The sequence below is a fragment of the Ailuropoda melanoleuca genome, chromosome 6 (genome assembly GCF_002007445.2).
Source record: "Ailuropoda melanoleuca isolate Jingjing chromosome 6, ASM200744v2, whole genome shotgun sequence".
In the NCBI taxonomy this organism is placed as follows: domain Eukaryota; kingdom Metazoa; phylum Chordata; class Mammalia; order Carnivora; family Ursidae; genus Ailuropoda; species Ailuropoda melanoleuca.
In genome coordinates this window covers 64,552,905-64,571,042 of record NC_048223.1, presented here as the reverse complement: position 1 = coordinate 64,571,042, position 18,138 = coordinate 64,552,905, and the positions used below count along the sequence as shown (strand labels likewise).

General features: G+C 40.7%; 1 protein-coding gene across 6 annotated transcripts in view; it reads left to right on the top strand.

The window, feature by feature from the left end:
- FAM13C (family with sequence similarity 13 member C) overlaps nucleotides 1-18,138 on the top strand; it is a 136,728-nt gene that overhangs the window by 51,591 nt on the left and 66,999 nt on the right. For all 6 annotated transcript variants that reach the window (XM_034662536.1, XM_011216922.3, XM_011216918.3 and 3 more), the window contains one exon: nucleotides 227-345. In XM_034662536.1, coding sequence (XP_034518427.1) covers nucleotides 227-345 — 119 coding nt within the window. The remainder of the gene's footprint in view (nucleotides 1-226; nucleotides 346-18,138) is intronic.

The following is an 18,138-nucleotide window of genomic DNA, read 5'->3' as shown; positions in this document are numbered from 1 at the left end:
TTCATTATTTTTCTCTTTATTCTGTAATCTTATAGCAAATGACTGATAGAAAAATGTTTCTTAAATTTCAAATTACTTATTGGCCCCCTTGCCCAACCATAGCCAGTGGAGTGTGTTTTGTTTGTGCTCCCCTGCCCTAAGCCCCTCTCCCAGCTGAAGCACACTGTGGGACACTGTGGTGGGATGGCTACTGACGCTCCACTACTTTTGCTGTTTCTTCTTGCAGGAAACAGAGCACGTGATACCCAGCCAGCCAGAGTGTCGGGGGAGAACAGGAACATCCGCTCACGAGAGTCCACAAAATCACTCCTTCAGGTGCCAAGAAACAGTCCGAGTTCAACAAAGGTGGGCCTCTTGTTGTCAGAAATTGTACTGTACCTGGTGTTGCTTTCCCAGAAATGCTGATCCCCTGCTTGCCACTCCCACACAAGAGGCAAGGCTTTCTGATTTTGACTGGCATTCCTTACAAGTCACAGAAGCTGCTTGTGAGGCTGTGAGAGACTATCATTGAGTCTGAGTTGAGGAGAAATGTAAATAACCCACTGTCTCTGCCTTCATTTTGGAGATAATCAGCCTACGGCTCAGAGAGGAGAGGAGATAGTCTTGGAGAAAGAAATGCTGATTTCATTTTGTCCTCTTTTATTCCATGCTGGAGCTGATTAGGTTTTCCTCTGTGATAATGATAATTAGTGATGGCAGTGAAGACATCAAGCCAATTTCTTTTCACACATTATCTCATTTAGCCTTTTCCACTTCTTCATAAACTGAGTACTTATAGCTCCATTTTATGGAGGAGAAGGCTGAGGCTGGGACACATTGAGGCACTGGCATGATGTTGCACAAGTGAAAGAGCTGAGCCAGAATTTGAACCTATGAATGTTGGATTACAGAATAGCAAGTGTGGCTTTTGTGCTGATCCAAGTACTGTCCTTGTGGCACTTGAAGCAGCCTGGAGCTGGCCTCTCTGGTCTGCTAGACCTCCCGGAGACAGCCCTGGGTCCAGGGCAAGGACGTAGGTGGAAAGCTGTCTGCAGCAAGGTTGGCATGGCATTCTGATGGGAGGTTGGCATTGCAGCTGTCTGTGGAAAGTCTCTTCTGGAAATAAACAGAAGAAAGAATTCAGCTGCTAGTCGTGTCAGCTGTCTTTGTAGGATCATGTGTACAGCGTAATCATAGCCCTCACTCCGTGGGAAGGGAGTGCTGTGCTTCTGAGCATGACCTTTAGATATTTTTTTTTATGGCAGCACAGCCTAAATGAATCAACAACTACAGAGAAGTTGGCTATGCTATGTAATTTTGCTTTAAAATATTCAACATACTTAATTTAGAATCGTAGAGCCCCAAAAGGTTGGAGGGGGCCTAAAAGCAAGGTGACCCTCTCTCCAATTGGATTCGTAGGTGTCTTGTATCACCCTCCTCACAAGTTGCCACCTCTTTTCTGTTTATTCTTATGTGACCTCAGGTCAGGTAAGACTCAACCTTGTCATTTCTCTGCTGATTGGGGCATTCGCCTTCCTATTTGAAGCCTTATTATAATGAAGCTGTTTTAGACTGACTAGAACCAATTTTGTGCAGTGACGTTGTCTCCCCTCCACCACACTGATGACTGCCTTTCTCAGCAAAAACAAGGCCAACTATATACCCGTGCATATTTCAAAATAGTAACACAAAACAAAACAAAAAACAAAACTGTTATTTATTTTTTGTGTATGGAATGTATGGCAGCCCTTTGGGGTGGATATTCCACAGAGGCTAATCAGGAAAAAATGTTGATAGCAGTGAACCTTCTCAAAGATACTTGATGTTTGGTAACTTTAGATCACTTTATATCTCATCTACAGTGGGGAAAGTAAGTGGTAATATTACTGTTATCAGAGGGCAAGTCAGACCTTTAATAGGATTTTGTGATGGGAATCATTTACATATGATTAGTAAGAGCTAAGAGTATTGAGTTAGAATAGTTTTGATGAGGAAATGTACTGGGCAGCAGTTCTTACATTTGGGGCTGGGGAGTTACAGTTGAATTTGGATTCTCAGATCTATGGTATCTTTTCTCAGAAAAACAAAGATGCACGTATACACAAGTTTGTAACATCTTAGAAGGTTCCTAGACCTCCTCTGCATGTCATTGAAAGGAAATGAATACAGACAGGGTCCCTGGGCAGCCTTCCTCGTTAAGGCAGGTTTGTCTCTCCCCGATGCACTGGCCACTTCTACACCTTAGCACACCTCCATAAGACCCCAAATACCTTGTCCTTTTCTTCTTCTCCCTTCTAGTCTCCAGGTTCCACCGGGATCTAGCTTTATGAGCTAGCACCATTCCAGAATATTCTGTACCCCAGTGTTGGCAATCACAGGACCTAGAGTTAAGTGTCAGACCAGAAGCAGTGTTAGGCCACTTATGTCTGGCACTATTAAGTTTAGTATTTAGGTTGGGCTGGTAACCTTTAAACTAGAGTTATTTGTCATAGCCATGGTGGCATCACCTAGGGACATTCTAATGAAACTTAAAAAAAAATCTCAAAATATTACAGGGATTTTGAAACTTGATGAACTGGTGAAATGAGATCTGAGGCTAAAAACAACTTTGAGTCAGGTATCTCACATTCCTGATAACATTTCTCCTCCCTTTTAAGCCAGCATATGGCTAGGTTCAGGCATACGGTGCCCAATAAGATCTTGATAGAGACATGATACTGTAACAGGATGCTCCAGACCTAGGTTTGGCTCCAAGTGAGGGAAGGAACCAGGCTAAATCTCAGCAGGTATAAAGTGCCACCTTCTTGGGGGATGGGGGGGTGGGGAGATTTTTATTTGCATAAGGAACACTTTGAAAAAGAGAAAAAAGATGCCTTTGCCATCAAGGGGTCACATGGCACTTTGATGAGAGTCAAAGGAGTAGTTACTCTTCAGAGAATGAATGCATCCTTGTAGAAATGAGATTTTGGAGCTCACTGTGTTATAAGGTGGGAACTGATCTCTGCATGTATGCCAAGGCGAAATAGTTCATACCTTCAGCTCTTTCTAGCACAAGGGCCCTGTATCTGTGTCTGTGGATGAGCTTCAGGGAGGTTTATGTATGTTTTTCCCGAAGTTTGACTGTATATTTATTATATTGGTTTTCTGTTGCTGCTGTAACAAGTGACCACAAATCTGTGGCTTAAAACAGCACACATTTATGTAGTTCTGTAGCTATCCAACATGGGTCTCCTTGGGCTAAAATAAAGGTATCAGTAAGCCTGCAATTCCTTTCTGGAGTCTCAAGGGGGAGAATCCATCTGTTTCCTTGCGTTTTCCAGTTTACAGAGGCTGCCTACATTGCTTGGCTTGAACCCCTTCCTCCATTGCAAAACCAGCAACATTGCATCTCTGAGCATTCTTCCATACATTTCCCTCTGACCATGACCGAGAGAGATTTTCTGATTTTAAGGATTCATGGGACTAGATTGGGCTGACTCAGGTAATCCACAATAATCTCCCTATTTTAAGGTCCTTAACGTGATCATATCTGCAGAATCCCTTTTGTCGTGTAAGAGTAACGTGTGGAGTGGGACAAAAGAATGAGGACACAGGCACCTTGGTGTGTGTGGGAGCGATTATTCTACCTGCTACACGAAAGTTTATTTTTCCAGGGAAAATCTCTGAAGCATCCATCAGAATCTCACGTGGTACTCATGACCCCTAAAAAATTTAGAAACATTATCCTAACCTCTTTCTACCTCTTAGTTTGCTTGTTCTCCAACAGAGCCAACCTCAGACACTGATTTCATCCTTTTCATCCTCTTTCACTGCATCCTTCCTCCTACTTGCCATGTCCTCTCTGTCCTTATATGATATTCCTCATACGGTGCCCCACAGCAGAGATCTCAAGTTTGGTGTCTTGCGGTATAATCTAGTGTTGAGATACACTTACCTTGTAGAATGTTTTAAAATATTTTGATTCAATATTTAAAATTCAGAAATTTTATAGATTTGGGAGATTCTTTTTGAAAAACTTAAGATGGGATAACCCAGGGCCTGTATTCCTATGAGACAACAATTAGCGGGAGTTGAGGAGCAGCTGTCCTTTTTTCCACAACTCCCACCTGGATCTGCTCTCTTATTTATGCTCTTAGCCTGGCTTCTACAGGCACTTGATTTCTAATGCCTGTTTTAATCATTTTCTTCCCAGCAACTGCTCATCCTGGGTACTCTAGCTGCCTGGAGCTAAGCCCTAATAAGGTGATGTCTGATAATGTCTTGTGCCTCCTTTCCAAGATGATGTATTTACATGTTAACTTGAGTTTTCATTGCATCTAAGTGGAGGGGCTGTGTGTTACCCTACTCCGGCATGCTCTTCAGTACCTGCAGCTTTTCAAAACATATGTATAATTACAGAACTGCATTTGGTTAGAGCAAGAATGAAGCCTTAGTAATCATTTAATACAACCCTCTCATTTTCTAGTTTGACACCCAGTGAGGCTGTGATTTGCTTAAGCCCTTGCTCCCCTTATAACAGAACCAAGACAAATGCCATCAATCTGTTCAGAGCAGTCACTTGATGAATATGCATCATTTTGATTGATTTTTTTTTTATATAGCTACAGCCAGTGCCAATCCTATGAACCCTCAGATATGACAAAGGAAGATTTATGAATGCAAGAGAATACTACTGAAGCTGGGGATTTCTTACCCAGCTAAGTAAATTTACTTTAGAGAGTGATTAACTCACTTGTGTTTAAAATATTGTATTAAAATTTATGACAGCATTAAACTTTTAATGTCGTTAAAGACCTTGTCTGTATAAACAGGAGCTATTCTATAGCATTGTGTCACTGCTAATTAAGTTGGTGGTTACATTTGCGAATTGGAGTTTATTAGCCTCTTCATCTGGAAGTCCCCAGTTAGAAGGGGTTGAAGATTGGTGTATTAGCAAGAATAATGGCCTTTGATGGCTTTGACTATTTTTGTGACATTCCAGAAGAAAGAAAAAGCTTTGTTGCTTTATGGAAAGGGGAAGTTTTGTTGGCAGCAACTTTTCCATGGGGAATAAATCCTTTCAGCTTTTGTTTTTGAGATAGACAACTTGTCTGTATTTTAATAGCTAATTGTTTCTTATTTAAGTGTTTTTCATAGAAGTAAGCAGAGTCTTAATGAGTTCTGCTAAAAAGAGAAAGAATGAGTAAGAGAATGAGCACCCAGAGATTTTTAATAACATAGTAGATAAGATGTGCCTTCTTGGACTGTACCAGACAGGAGCTCTACATGTTGCCAGTATGTTCTTATTAGTGTGCTCTTAGGATTTATCTCCTCTCTTCCCCTCTCCTCTCCTCTCCTTTCCCTGTCTCTCCGTCTTTCCCTCCCTTCCTTTCCTTTCCTTTCCTTTCCTTTCCTTTCCTTTCCTTTCCTTTCCTTTCCTTTCCTTTCTTTTCTTTTCTTTTCTTTCTTTCTTTTTTTCTTTTCTTTCTTTCTTTTTCTTTCTTTCTTTCTTTCTTTCTTTCTTTCTTTCTTTCTTGTGCAGGGGGAAGAGAATGAATGAGGTATAAACGAAAAAAAAATTAGTTTGTCTTTTCAATGTTTTGAGACTCCCTGCTATACAGTTGGGTGATGGGTGGGCTCTGAAATGCTTGCTTTGCCTACATTGCATGGGAAGGGCACCTATAGTGAGGGCTCTTCTTCATCCCCCAATCCTGCCTCCCTCCTCATGGGCTCAGAAATAGTCTGATAGAATGGAAAGAACATTAAAATTAAGAGATGCAGAGTCTATCTCATGTCTCTCAGGTGACCTTTGTCACTTCATGCAAATCCGTCAGTCCCCTCCTCTAACACAAGTTTGGGTCAGATGATTTCTCCGCCCCCTTCTGACTCTAATTCTAAAAATGCTCAACATTCTAGATGTTTAAAGGATTAGATGTGGAAAGATTTTAGCTTAATAAAACAAGCTCTTGCAGTCACAGATAAAAATAATTCCTCCTCCATGCTGTAGAGCACAAAAATATCCTACACGAAATCACCAACCCCTTGAACTGATTGACAAAGAGCCCACACTTGATTATTCTGGGAATGAAACCCTCCTTTATTATTATTATTAGTTTTTGAGACTGCCCTTGTTTACTTTATACATTGTTAGCACTTTCTCTAAACAATGATTAGGCATAAAGATAAAAGGGAAACTCAGAGACATTCTCTCATTAAAAATAATAAATGGGACATGATTATATTGGAAAATTAAAAAAATCCAAGGAAATAAAAATTTCTTGTAGTCTTACAACCCCAATATGACCATGGTTATCCATTTGAGTATATGTTTTTGTATCGTTGCTATTGTTTTAAGTTTTTATTTAATTCCAGTTAGTTAAATATAGTGGTGTATTAATTTCAGGTGTACAGTATAGTAATTCAATACTTTCATGTATCACCCTGTGCTCATCACTGGTGCACTCCTTATATTGTTGTTATTGTTTTAATGTGGCATAAAAAAATTTGTGTATGAAAGGGGCTTCCTGATACACTCGGGTTGAATTCACTTCAAGCAGGTTCCAGAGTATAAAGCTAGACCAGAATGCATTCTGCATTCTGACTATATAATCTTTATATGTAAGTTGAATAATAATGTAGTGGGGTAATTATCACCAACCTCAGCTTCATTTATGGCTAAGGTGAGCAAATTTGATTTTTCATAACAAATACTCTAACATCACAATTTTCTACAAGGAACATATTTTACAAACTTTGGTGTCATAGCTTCGTGTTAGAAATAATATTTCTAGGAGATGGAACAAAAAATTTGTCCTTAATATCTCAACATCTTAGAAAACTGCTTGGCCTAACTTGAACTAGATTTAACAGACGAATTTCAATAGTGATTGTAGGAGACAGAGTGTGCATATAAACTTAAATCTAATTTAAACCTGACCAGCTGGTTAGACGCTGCGTGTTCCCGAGGCCATGGGAATGAGGCTACTCTTTAACTTACTCTTTATCTTCCCAAGGAGGCAATGGCTACTCTAGTGTTTCTGTCGTAGTATTCATTAACAGGGTTATTCCTTTTCAAGACTAATGGGCAATACTAGACACACACGAACACAACCACATCCACACACAGCTCCCACCCACCCTTTTTTCTATTTTTCTTTTATTTTTAACCAACTTATTTAATTGGTATGTATAAATTACTTTCATATATATGAAATCTTAGATATTTCTGTGTAACTTGTTTGTCCTACTTAATATTGTATTTTTGCATATCGTAAAATATTCTAAAGTATTAATGACTATAAAACATTCCATTCTGTGAATATATCATCACTTACATAACGAATTCCAGATTAGCATGTATTTTGATTACTTCTGTTATTTATATTTATAGATATTGCTATAGTAAGAATTGTTTAAAAATATTTTTATGTACTTCTGTTTTAGTTTTTTTTTTGGTTTGTGCTTAAGGGTAAAGCTGTCTAGGCATGGGATTTGAAATGATAAGCTGAAAAGAAACATGGGAGATAAATTTTTCTGTTATCTGATCATGAAAGTAGATAGGAATAAAATGGATAATTGATAACTTTGAGAGAATTAGATAGACGGTCACATGGTTAGATTTCTGTATGTGGCGACATCACAGGATAGTGACTCTGGGTGGAACGTTTGAAACAGTTCAGTCCAATCCCCTTCTCCATACTTGTATATTCTAGATATTTCTGTTTCAGCCACTAGCCCTTATGGTTTTCTAGTTTAGACTGTGCTTGGGGCAAAGTGCCTCTGGCTGTAATGTTCCCAGGGAACATTTGGAAGGCATCCCAGGTGTGGAGCAATTCTTTGATGTGTGGAACTACCCTGCACATCTCAGGGACTCTGGCATATTTGGTTGTAGCCCATAGAATGTCAGTAGTCTCCTCCAGCCTCTGCACCAATCACAAATCGCCCTTAAATTTCCTAAATGCTTTCTAGAGGGCATACCACCACCCCCTTGAGAAACATCAATCTTCATGATGGATATTTAAAGCTGTTTTATGAGAGTCTTTATTAACATGGGTATGTGTTCATGATTTATTTATACATGGAGAAGAAAGCAATTACATAACAGAATTACGAGGTGATCTTATTTTTATTTAACATATAATTATATGCAGAAACTTATACTGGAAAGACATAAATCGATATTTTATTGGTGGTTATTTTCAGGTGGAATGATTAAGGGTGATAATTTTAAAAATATTCTTTTTCCTTTCCAAATTTTCCCCCAATGAGTTCCTCTTAAGTTTGTAACTGGGAAAATTGTTTATAAATAAAAAAAAGTAGTACATACCGTTCAGAATATAGAACCATAAATAAATTTGTTGCAGTCACTGCAATCATATTAAGTAATTTTATTTTCTGTTTCTTTGAACTGTTTTATCTCAGTTCGAGGTAGACAGGAATATTAGGAAAGTATTAGAGGAGAATGGATTTTTAAAATTATTTTTGTTAATTAGAAATAACAAGCAGTGCCAGCCTTTCAGGGTTCCCCTATCATAGAGTTCTAGTCAAGAGAACCCCTATGACTCTGTAGATGCCAGGGGCAAAGGAAATACCAGGGCCCGTTTAAATGGGAATGGGGTCCAAGAGAAGAAACTTGAGAAGGTGGAAGCAGGAGGTTTTTAAACAATATCTTGAATTTAACACCAATACAAGAAAACAACTTTGGCTACACGGAACCTATTGAATAAATCCAGACACACATAATAGAGCCCTTGGGAGGTGCATGTGGAGGGCCAGTTCCCTAGGGAAAGGAAGGTTGTTGTCAGAAGTAGATTAGACATAAAAAGTGCTGGGAAGAGTAAATCTCTACACTGCTGGTAACATGGGGGCCTGGGGAGAACTTGGAACCAGCTTTAAGGTAACTGCAAAAAGTGTCTGGTGTGCCCTGTCAAACTTGAGTGCGATGAAAGCATGCGAGAACCAGGCTCCTCTGACTTGCCTTTCTGATCATTAACTCCCCCTAGCCCCTCAGACCACCACTAATCCAGGTTCTCTTCATCTTGTGCCAAGACCACATTGGTAAGGACAGGGTACTGTTGCAGGTATATACAGCATTGGTTGTTTGCTTTAAAATGGAATGATAGCAAGAATCCTAACCAGCATAAGGAATAGCAGGTGTAGAGCTACTGGCTTATTCAAGATGTAGACAAGGGCCGTAAGGCTGGAGAAATTGAATGGCAGAGAGAACGTGTCACATGGCATCAGAAAGTTTAGCAGGACCCAGACTGCACAGGACCTTGCAGCCAGGGTATGGATCTTGGATTTTGTTGAAGTTGAGGGAGCCATTGGAGATTATCAACAGGAGAATGACACATTCAGATTTACATCTTTAAAAGACCACTCTAGGTGGTGTGTGTTGTGGGGAAGCAGGGACACAGTGGAGGCACTGAATGCATCATCCATGTGGGAGATGATGGTGGCAGTGACAATGGAAGAGGGAAGAAGAGAAGGGGAGATTAGAGACTCATATCTTCTTTTTGGAAGAGAAAGGAAACCTTTAATAGGGAACAGGTAGGATTTAGGCTTGTTTAACATTAATGCTTGCTTAAGTCCTCTGTGCCTTTTCTTAAGTTCTTTTGTTTCTAGCACTATCCTGATTCATAATTTAAAAGCTAGAATGTTGGGAGGCCAAGTACCAGATGTAATATCACAGTGCCCAGTGCAATAATTTAGTTGTCATCAAATATTTACCTGCCATTCAACTTAGCCACCCCTCCACCATTAATTGTGATCTCCTGTCCTCTTTATCTGTCCCTAAACTAAATCTTCATTTGTATGATTTTTTTTTCTGTCCCTGACTCAGAAAGAAAGCTATCGTGTTTACTTTGTAATGTTGCTTACTTGTTTACATTAGATTCCTCCAGAAAGCAGAGCCTCACAGAAAGCCTTGGGTACAGGGAGGTGATCCCAGGAAGCAGGAAGTGGGGGGAGGAAGAGCTGAAAGCAGGTGTGTAGCTGAGGTTACCACTCTTGGCAGCTGGAGATCAGGCCCCTGAAGACTCTCTGAGGAACCTTGTAAAAAGTCCTCAGATGTATCCCTTTGAAATTTGGGGGGCTACAGTGTTTATTCACACACCACCCTCTTGGGGCTGGCTGAGGGTTGTCCCCAGAGGAGGTAACTCCCCAAAAGTTCCAGGCTGAGGAAGTGAGCTCTGCCTCACAAAATTCTTGAGGCAGAAAAGTGAAGAGACTTGGCAGATGCTAAAAGGGGGATAATTTGAGTGAGCAGAGCTGTCCATGGGGCTGAAGCGTCTTCTATGACCACTGCGCTTCCCGGGCTGATCACTGTCTGGCACAGGAAGCAGGTGTCTCATAATTGCTTACTAAGTGAATAGAAAAATGAGATATGCAAAGAAGTGCTTTGTATCCAGCTCAGCAAACCAGCAAATCATTATTAATGATGAAGTATTAGGATTTCTGCTCCCAATGGATCCTGTGTCCTCAACATCCCTTCCCAAACACTTCTTTCTGATTCATGGAGTGTTTTTGAACCACACTCATGGCAAGTCCACCTCCTGTCTTCTCTCAGTCCTGACGCTGGTCTCATGGATCTTACTGTCCATCCATTCTCTGGGCATTGGCATGGTTCTGGCTGTTTCTGGTCTCTACTCCATCCCACCAAGGTGAGGAGCGGTATCTATTCCAGTGCGGCTGGGCTGCCTTGTGTTCAGTGTTTCTCATAGTGTCTTCAGGGACATGACTCTTCCCGCTTCTGGAATGTGTCCCCTGGAAGGCCAGGCCAGAAATACCCAGGGCACTCCTGTACTCATGGAAGTGCCCCTCACCTGTGCTCTTTAGCCACTGGTATCCTCCTGTGTTGCTGCACTTGGACTTTTAGGATAATATTTCCCAATTAGGAGTCCCCTGTATCACTTGTTAAACACGTGTTACCAGTGCACTCCTTTGAAAATTCAGATTCAGTAACTGTGGGGGCCAGGAATCTTTTTAATAACACTGATGGATTGTAATTTTCAGAGAAATATAAAGGGAGGTAGAGCTTGGGTTCTAATAATTACTGACAGGGCACATTGTTAGAGATTAGCATTCTGCCTCTAGCCATAACCTCCTTCTCCCCTCTATGGGAGTTTGTTGACCTAGACAAGTACATCCATGTGTTGAAAAAGCTCATGAACATCTGTTGCCTTCTAGTTCTGTTTTCTGTCAGTGGTCTCTGTGTGTCAGGGTCATTTCAAATTCAGTGCCTTGGTTTCTTTGTCTTTGAAGGTGGCTGCCCAGTATTCAGTCTCAGTCATTGAGCACAGAAATGTGGTTAAAAGGAAAACACCAATAAGAGAAAGTCTTTAATATAGCTTTGACTCCCTAGAGAAAGAAATTTTTTAGTTACTGGTATTGAGGGCTGTTATTGTTGCTAATAATATTACTGGAATTTATTGGCATCTTGTCTGTGTCTGCATATAGAGCTATTGTTTGTACATAAAGAATGTTTTGCTCAGATGGTTGTCCTCTTGGGATATACCTTTTGTTTTCAAAAGAGTTTCAGGAAGCAACAGTCATACAGTCAGCCGGCAGTCATCCGGGTATACATTGGTGTATCCCATGTTGCTTTTTGAATAGAGGCTCAATTTAATGCAGTAGAATATCTTGAACTCTTAAGAGTGATTCAAAGTTCAGCTTGGTTCAGCCTTAAGATTCTCATTCTATATGAAGCACTCTGAAAAGTGTACTGGCTGCTCTCCTTTTACTCTTTTTGCCTAGGTTTTCTAAATGTGGGTTAAAACGCCACTTGTTAATCTTCAGCAGGTCTCTTCAGGGAAGAAACGTATCTACTTGTAGGAATGAGAGTCATCCCACCCTGCTAGTCCTGCTAGCATGCTGCAGATGGAGGAGAGAGCATGAATTTTATCATAACCATCATATACACGGGAACATACCAGAATTAGCATCTGTCCATAACCCTGGGATGAATACTTTATTTTTTTTTTAAAGATTTATTTGTTTATTTATTTTAGAGAGGGGGAGAGAGAGAGAGCATGAGCAGGAGGAGCAAAGGGAGAGGGAGAGAAAATCTCAAGCAGACTCCACGTTGGGCATGGAGCCCAGCGCAGCGCTCAATCTCATGATCCTGAGCTCATGACCCAAGCCAAAATCAAGTCAGTCGTTTAACGGACTGTGCCACCAAGGTGCCCCAGGATAAATACTTTATTAATAAACATATGAGTGCCTGCTATGTGCCAAATGTAACCATTAGCCCTAGAGATAAAAATAACAAGCAAGACTCAGAAGGTCCCTGCTCCATAGAGTGTCATCATGAGAGAGAGACAATCAGATAATTATGCAAATACACAGTTAAGGACTTTGTTATGGAGCAAATGAGGATCATAATAGAACAGGAACATGGGACGCCTGGGTGGCTCAGTCCATTAAGCAACTGCCTTCAGCTCAAGTCATGATCCCAGGGTCCTGGGATCGAGTCCCACCTTGGGCTCCTTGCTCAGAGGGGAGCCTGCTTCTTCCTCTACCTGCTGCTCCCCCTGCTTGTGCTCTCTCTCTCTCCCCCTCTCACTTTCTGACAAATAAATAAAAAAATCTTAAAAAAAAAGAACATATAAAAGGGAGACTTGATTGTGAGCTACCTGGTATCTACAGGATAAATGCATTGATTAGGAGAGAAAGTGGATAGGGAACAGAATTATGGGCACGGGAACAGCACATACAAACGCCTGAGGTGGAAATGAGCATGGCGCATACAAAAAACTATAAGTATGTCAGTGTAGTAGGAGCAGAGAGGGAGAATGGTATGAATTGAGGTTGAAGAGGTGGACCGATGCTAAATCCTTTGGGATGTCCTAGGATACTTTAAGTATTTTGGTCTTTAAGTGCCATGTGCAAAGGGTAGTGACAGGTGGTTGTGTGGAAAATGGTTTGAGAGGGTAGAGGGGAAGTAGGGAGATCATGGAGGCAGTCTAAAAGACAGATTATAGTGGTTTGGCTTGAGGTGATAGTGGTGGAGGTAGAGGGAAGAGGAAAGATGTAAAAGTTACTTGGGATAAGAAATTGAAGGACTTCATAATACAACGACTGAGGGAGAGGAAAGTGTCAGAACAACTCTGGCACTGGATAGAGGGGGAAATTTTTGACTGAGACAGGGAACACATTCATCTGCTAATTTAATTATAGATAATGAAATGTTGATATAAATAAAAAATCTTACACTAAAATATTGCTTCTTCACAAATTATTACATCTGTGGTTTGACACTATCCTTGGGCCATGAAAAATATCTTAATGCTTTGTTCATTTTGCTATTTTGAATTCCAGTGCATCTCCTGAGGGAAGGCCACTGAAGGCTGACCCTGTACATTGGCTCAGCATATGCTTTAGGGTCCCAGCAATGTGGGAACACCAAAAATTTTGGAAAAGATGCACTTTAATGGATTGTCCACAACTTTGCAGTCATCAAATCCAGGAAGAAGTTCTTCTAATATCAGTACACAACTAAGTTTTCATGATGGCGATGGTAGTAGTGGCAGTGGTAGTTTTAATGATGTGACAGTCCTGGAGGTCGTGGTGGTGACAGCAATGGTGATGGTTGTAATGGTGGTGATGACAGTGACAGTGGTGGTGACAATGGTGGTGGTGGTGGTGGCAATGTTTGTGGTGATGACAGTAACACTGGCAGTGACAGCAGTGGTGGTGATGGTAGATATCATAGTGATCACAGTGATGGTGGTGGTGATGATGATGGTGGTGGCAGTGATAACAGCAGCAGTGGCAGTGATGGTAGTGGTGGTGGCACTACAATAGTGGTCATGATGATGATGGTGGTAGTGACAACAACAGTGGTGATGATGACAGTGCTGTGGTGACAACAACAGTGGTGGTGGTGCTGGCACAGTGATGGTGGTAACAATGGTGGCAGCAGTGGTGGTGGTAGTGATGGTGGTGGTTGCAGTGGCAGTACAGTAGTGGTTATGGTGATGGTGGTGATGACAGTGACATTGGTGGTGGTCATGGTGACAATGACCATGGTGGTGCTGGTAGTGATGACAGTGCTGGTGGTGGTGGTGATGACAGTGGTGGTGGTGATGACAGTGTGTGTGGTGATGACAGTGTGTGTGGTGGTGGTGGTGGTGATGACAGTGCTGGTGGGTGGTGGTGATGACAGTACTGGTGGTGGTGGTGATGTTCAGAGGCATGACACTCCCATCAGTGCTGAGAGCCATAATCAGGAGCACCATCTGCATTTCCTGTTGCCTGGACCAGAGGGCAGGGCTGTGCTGGAGCTGGCAGAGTGCTCTGACAGGCCTACTCATAGCAGAGATGTGCTTGGTTCCTTTCCTCTTGTTATTTTGGGTGAAGGGAAGCAAGAGAATGGGAGGGAATGTTTCAGTGTGACCCAGCATTTATGTTTAGGCCAGTTTCCAGGCAGGATTGTAAATGGTTCAAGCAGTATCTTTAAAGATCTTTATGAAAAGGGAATTTGAGACATCTAGATACTGTTCCAGTTCTCTTTTCATTGGTAAACTTCTCTAGTGAGAAGCTTCCATTTCTCCTTCCTCTTCTGCCATGACCTCTATTTTGTTCAATCCACTGGCCTTTCGTTTCTCTGCTTTCATTCTCGTGATCTCCAGATGACTAAGATTTTCGAGCAGTGTGAGCTTGGGCAATGCACCTGCATGTTCTTTCTCCTTGCCTTGCTTTCTGGTTCTCTGTTATACTTAGCATCTGATACACCATAGATCACTGGTTTATTTCTTTAGGTTCTCTTCCCTCCTATGAAAATTGTAAGTTCCATGAGGGCAGAGACTTTGTTTTATTCACTGTTTTATTCCAGAAACCTACAATAGTACCTGGCACATAGTTGGTGGTTTATAAATATTAATTTAATGAATAAAGTTATGTAACTGCCCTGTTTTCTGTTAAGTCAAATGGGTATAATAATGCTAATCTCATATTGTTACTATTAAGATTAAATGAAATAATGTAAGTAAAGTACATGGCATTCCCAGCCTGGCATAGTAAGGGCTGGCGAATTGTTAGATGGGCCTTGATCTTCTTTCTCATAACCTCTTTCTCTTTGTTATTTAGAATGATATTCCAGTTAGCTTCTTACCTCCTTAGTGATGGATCTGTACCTTCTTTCTTCTGTCCACTAACTGGCCAGTTTTGGAGACCTGCCCAGTGGCCCCGAGTAAGGAAGTCTCAGGTTTAATCTTTTTCAGCTTGCTTATTCACAAGGCTTTGATCATTGTTAATAAAATACACCATGAGTTAACATCATTTATAATTCTATTATGGTATTTTTCATATATGATTCTAGAATCCCTGTGTTATTTTTAATACAGCTAGCAGTAGTATTGTGAATTATCCTATGAGGCAGCAGCTATTATCCTCACTTTACAGATGAGGAAACCAAGCCTTAGGTTGCTATCTTACCTGAGGGCACACACACCTAGTAAGTGGTGGATCAAGAAGTCATTCTTAGATCTGATTGCTTCTGTTTCTTCATTTACCCGTCCAAAGGCAGGCACTGAGTGTGTACCATAGGCCAGGTACCATGCTAGGCTCTGGCCACACAACAGGGAAAAAAAATCAGTGCAGAAGCTGTGACCACTGCACGTCACAGTTACCAATACTGCAACCCCTCTGCTGAACACACTGTAGAATGCCAGTTCTAGGGTGAGCCCTGCTCAGGTATTTTTACTTCCCTATCTCAGCCTTGCTTCAAGCTGCAGATCTCTAGATCTAAACCCATAAATTGCCTTTCTTTCTGCCAACTGCTGGCTCTCCCCACCAAAGTACATATTTTTCTACCTCTATTAAACAAACCACCTGTCATCTTTCTGTGTGACTACACAGCCTCAAAACTTTGGAATAGTTTTGATTATCCCATCGCTTTTATTTCATACTTCCAATACATACCCAAGACCTCTTGATTTTTTTCTTAAGATTTTATTTATTTACTTGAGAGAGAGAGAGAGAGAGCATGAGGTGGGGAGGGGCAGAGGGAGAAGGAGACGCAGACTCCCCACTGAGCAGGGAGTCCTACATGGGGTTCAATCCCATGGGGTTTGATCCCAGGATCCAGAGATCACGACCTGAGCCGAAGGAACACGCTTAACCAACTGAACCACCCAGGCGCCCCTACCTCTTGATTATTTTTATCCTTGAGAATATGTCTCTTGTTTCTACCTCCCCAGTTCCTTTCTACCATTCTAATATCAGCTTCTATGCCCTGATCCTTGACTTACTGAAATTAGCCTCAAGACTGGGTGTTCGTTTTATCCTCTGCTTCAGATTCCACTGAATTGTTAAGTCTCCTAAAGGCTTAGATTCTGCTTATTGATTATTATCTCCCCAACACTATACCAGGCACATAGGAGACATTCAGATGGTAGTTAAATTAAAGCAACTTTGATGCTCAGACCACAGTTCTTCAACTTGATCTGGAGGTTTATTTGGAGATGAGTACTTTTCCTAGAAGATCATGTGAGTATATTATAAGTAGGCAGTTCCCTGAATCTCAATAATATATATTTTTAGCAAAGTCTATTTCTGCTTTACTCCATTAATGTTTGCTACCTGTGTATTTATTTTACTGTCTGCTAGCACCAAAGCCCTAGAGACATTTATGGTTAAACTATAAACTGGTAAATATTTTTTCCATTAAAGTATACCACTCCTCCGTTTTTTTGGTGCTACCATAACTCTATAGAAATATAATTTGAGAACCAGCGTATATTACAAAGAACTTATGAACCATTCAAAATTTTAGGTGTTACTGGATTGGACACGTTAACTCCTGTGCGTAAGAGGGTTTCCGCCATTTGTGGGATGGAACAGTTTAGTATTTTCTGAAGCTCTGGTATCAGTCAGGGAATTGACAGGGTTAGAATGGGTGTGCCAGTGGTCTTCTTCCTTACTTTCTTTTCCCACTTCAGTGATCTCTCCCTGAGCTCATTGTTGGACCCTTAACCTTCTCACATACTCAGGAGAGACATGCTGGTTTGTGCAGATGTAGTAGAAATCAGTGCATTCTAGACAATTTTGTTTACCATCTCTGTTTTTCTCATTGGAAGTAAATTGTTTGCACAGTTAGCAGTGCCCTTAGACTGAACAAATTTTGCATTCTTAAGAATATCTTGAAGAAGTTATGCTGTGGCATTTCTAAATGTGCATCATGACTTAAATCATTAATCCTGTTGACCCTTCAGAGAACATATATACTTTCTTCAGGACTCAAATTGAAGCTGAATAATAACTGTAAATAATTATGTCCCCAAATAAATCTTTTTATAAATGACTTAACAGTGACTAAATCTTTTATTAAGAAAACAGGCATTTTTCTAAGGATAATAACTATAATTTAATACACTTATTATATAATAGCATGCAAACTGCTGCAGAAAACTTGAATGTTATGTAATAGATACTGTTAGATCATAACATTTGACAAATCATGATTTTGAACTCAGCATCTGCCTGTAGTAAACTTTTGCTTTTTTGTATTTAAATTTAAAAAATTAATTCAGAATAGATGTGCCATATTTTAAGTCATTTTCTTTTATTAGAAACTATGTGGTGGCAAAACCCAGCCTCATCATGTTACCCAGAAATTATTATGTTTATTGTATTAGTTAAGAGATTAGATGAAATTTCCAAATGCTGTCTTCAGTGAACAAATGCTATCTTTCTGTACTGATTGTATCAGATCTATCAGATCATATATGCAAAATTTTTTTTGAATTAATGAAACAATATTAAATTTGTATTAGGTCCTGAGGATTCAGCAGTGTAGAAAATGGACATCATCACTAATTTTTTGGAGCTTACATTATAATGAGGAAATGCAAACAAACTGGTTAATTTCAGAAGGTGATAAGTGCTAAGAAGAAAACCTAAGGACAGTGTGATAGGGAGTGTAGGGAGGACTATTTCTGGTTAGGGACATCAGGGAGGTAACACCCAGCTGCACTGATGCTTATGTGCCGGAAGAGTCAGTTTTATGAGGATCTGGAGGAGAGCAGTCTGGGACAGTATTTAGGATGATTTGAACAGGTAACCAGCACTGTGTGTTCAAGAAACCACGAGAAGGCCAGAGAGGTTGGAGTGTAGGGGACAGGATGTGAATGTTGGCAAGTGGGGCCAGGCACGCTGGCAGAATTCAAGCACTGTAATGTG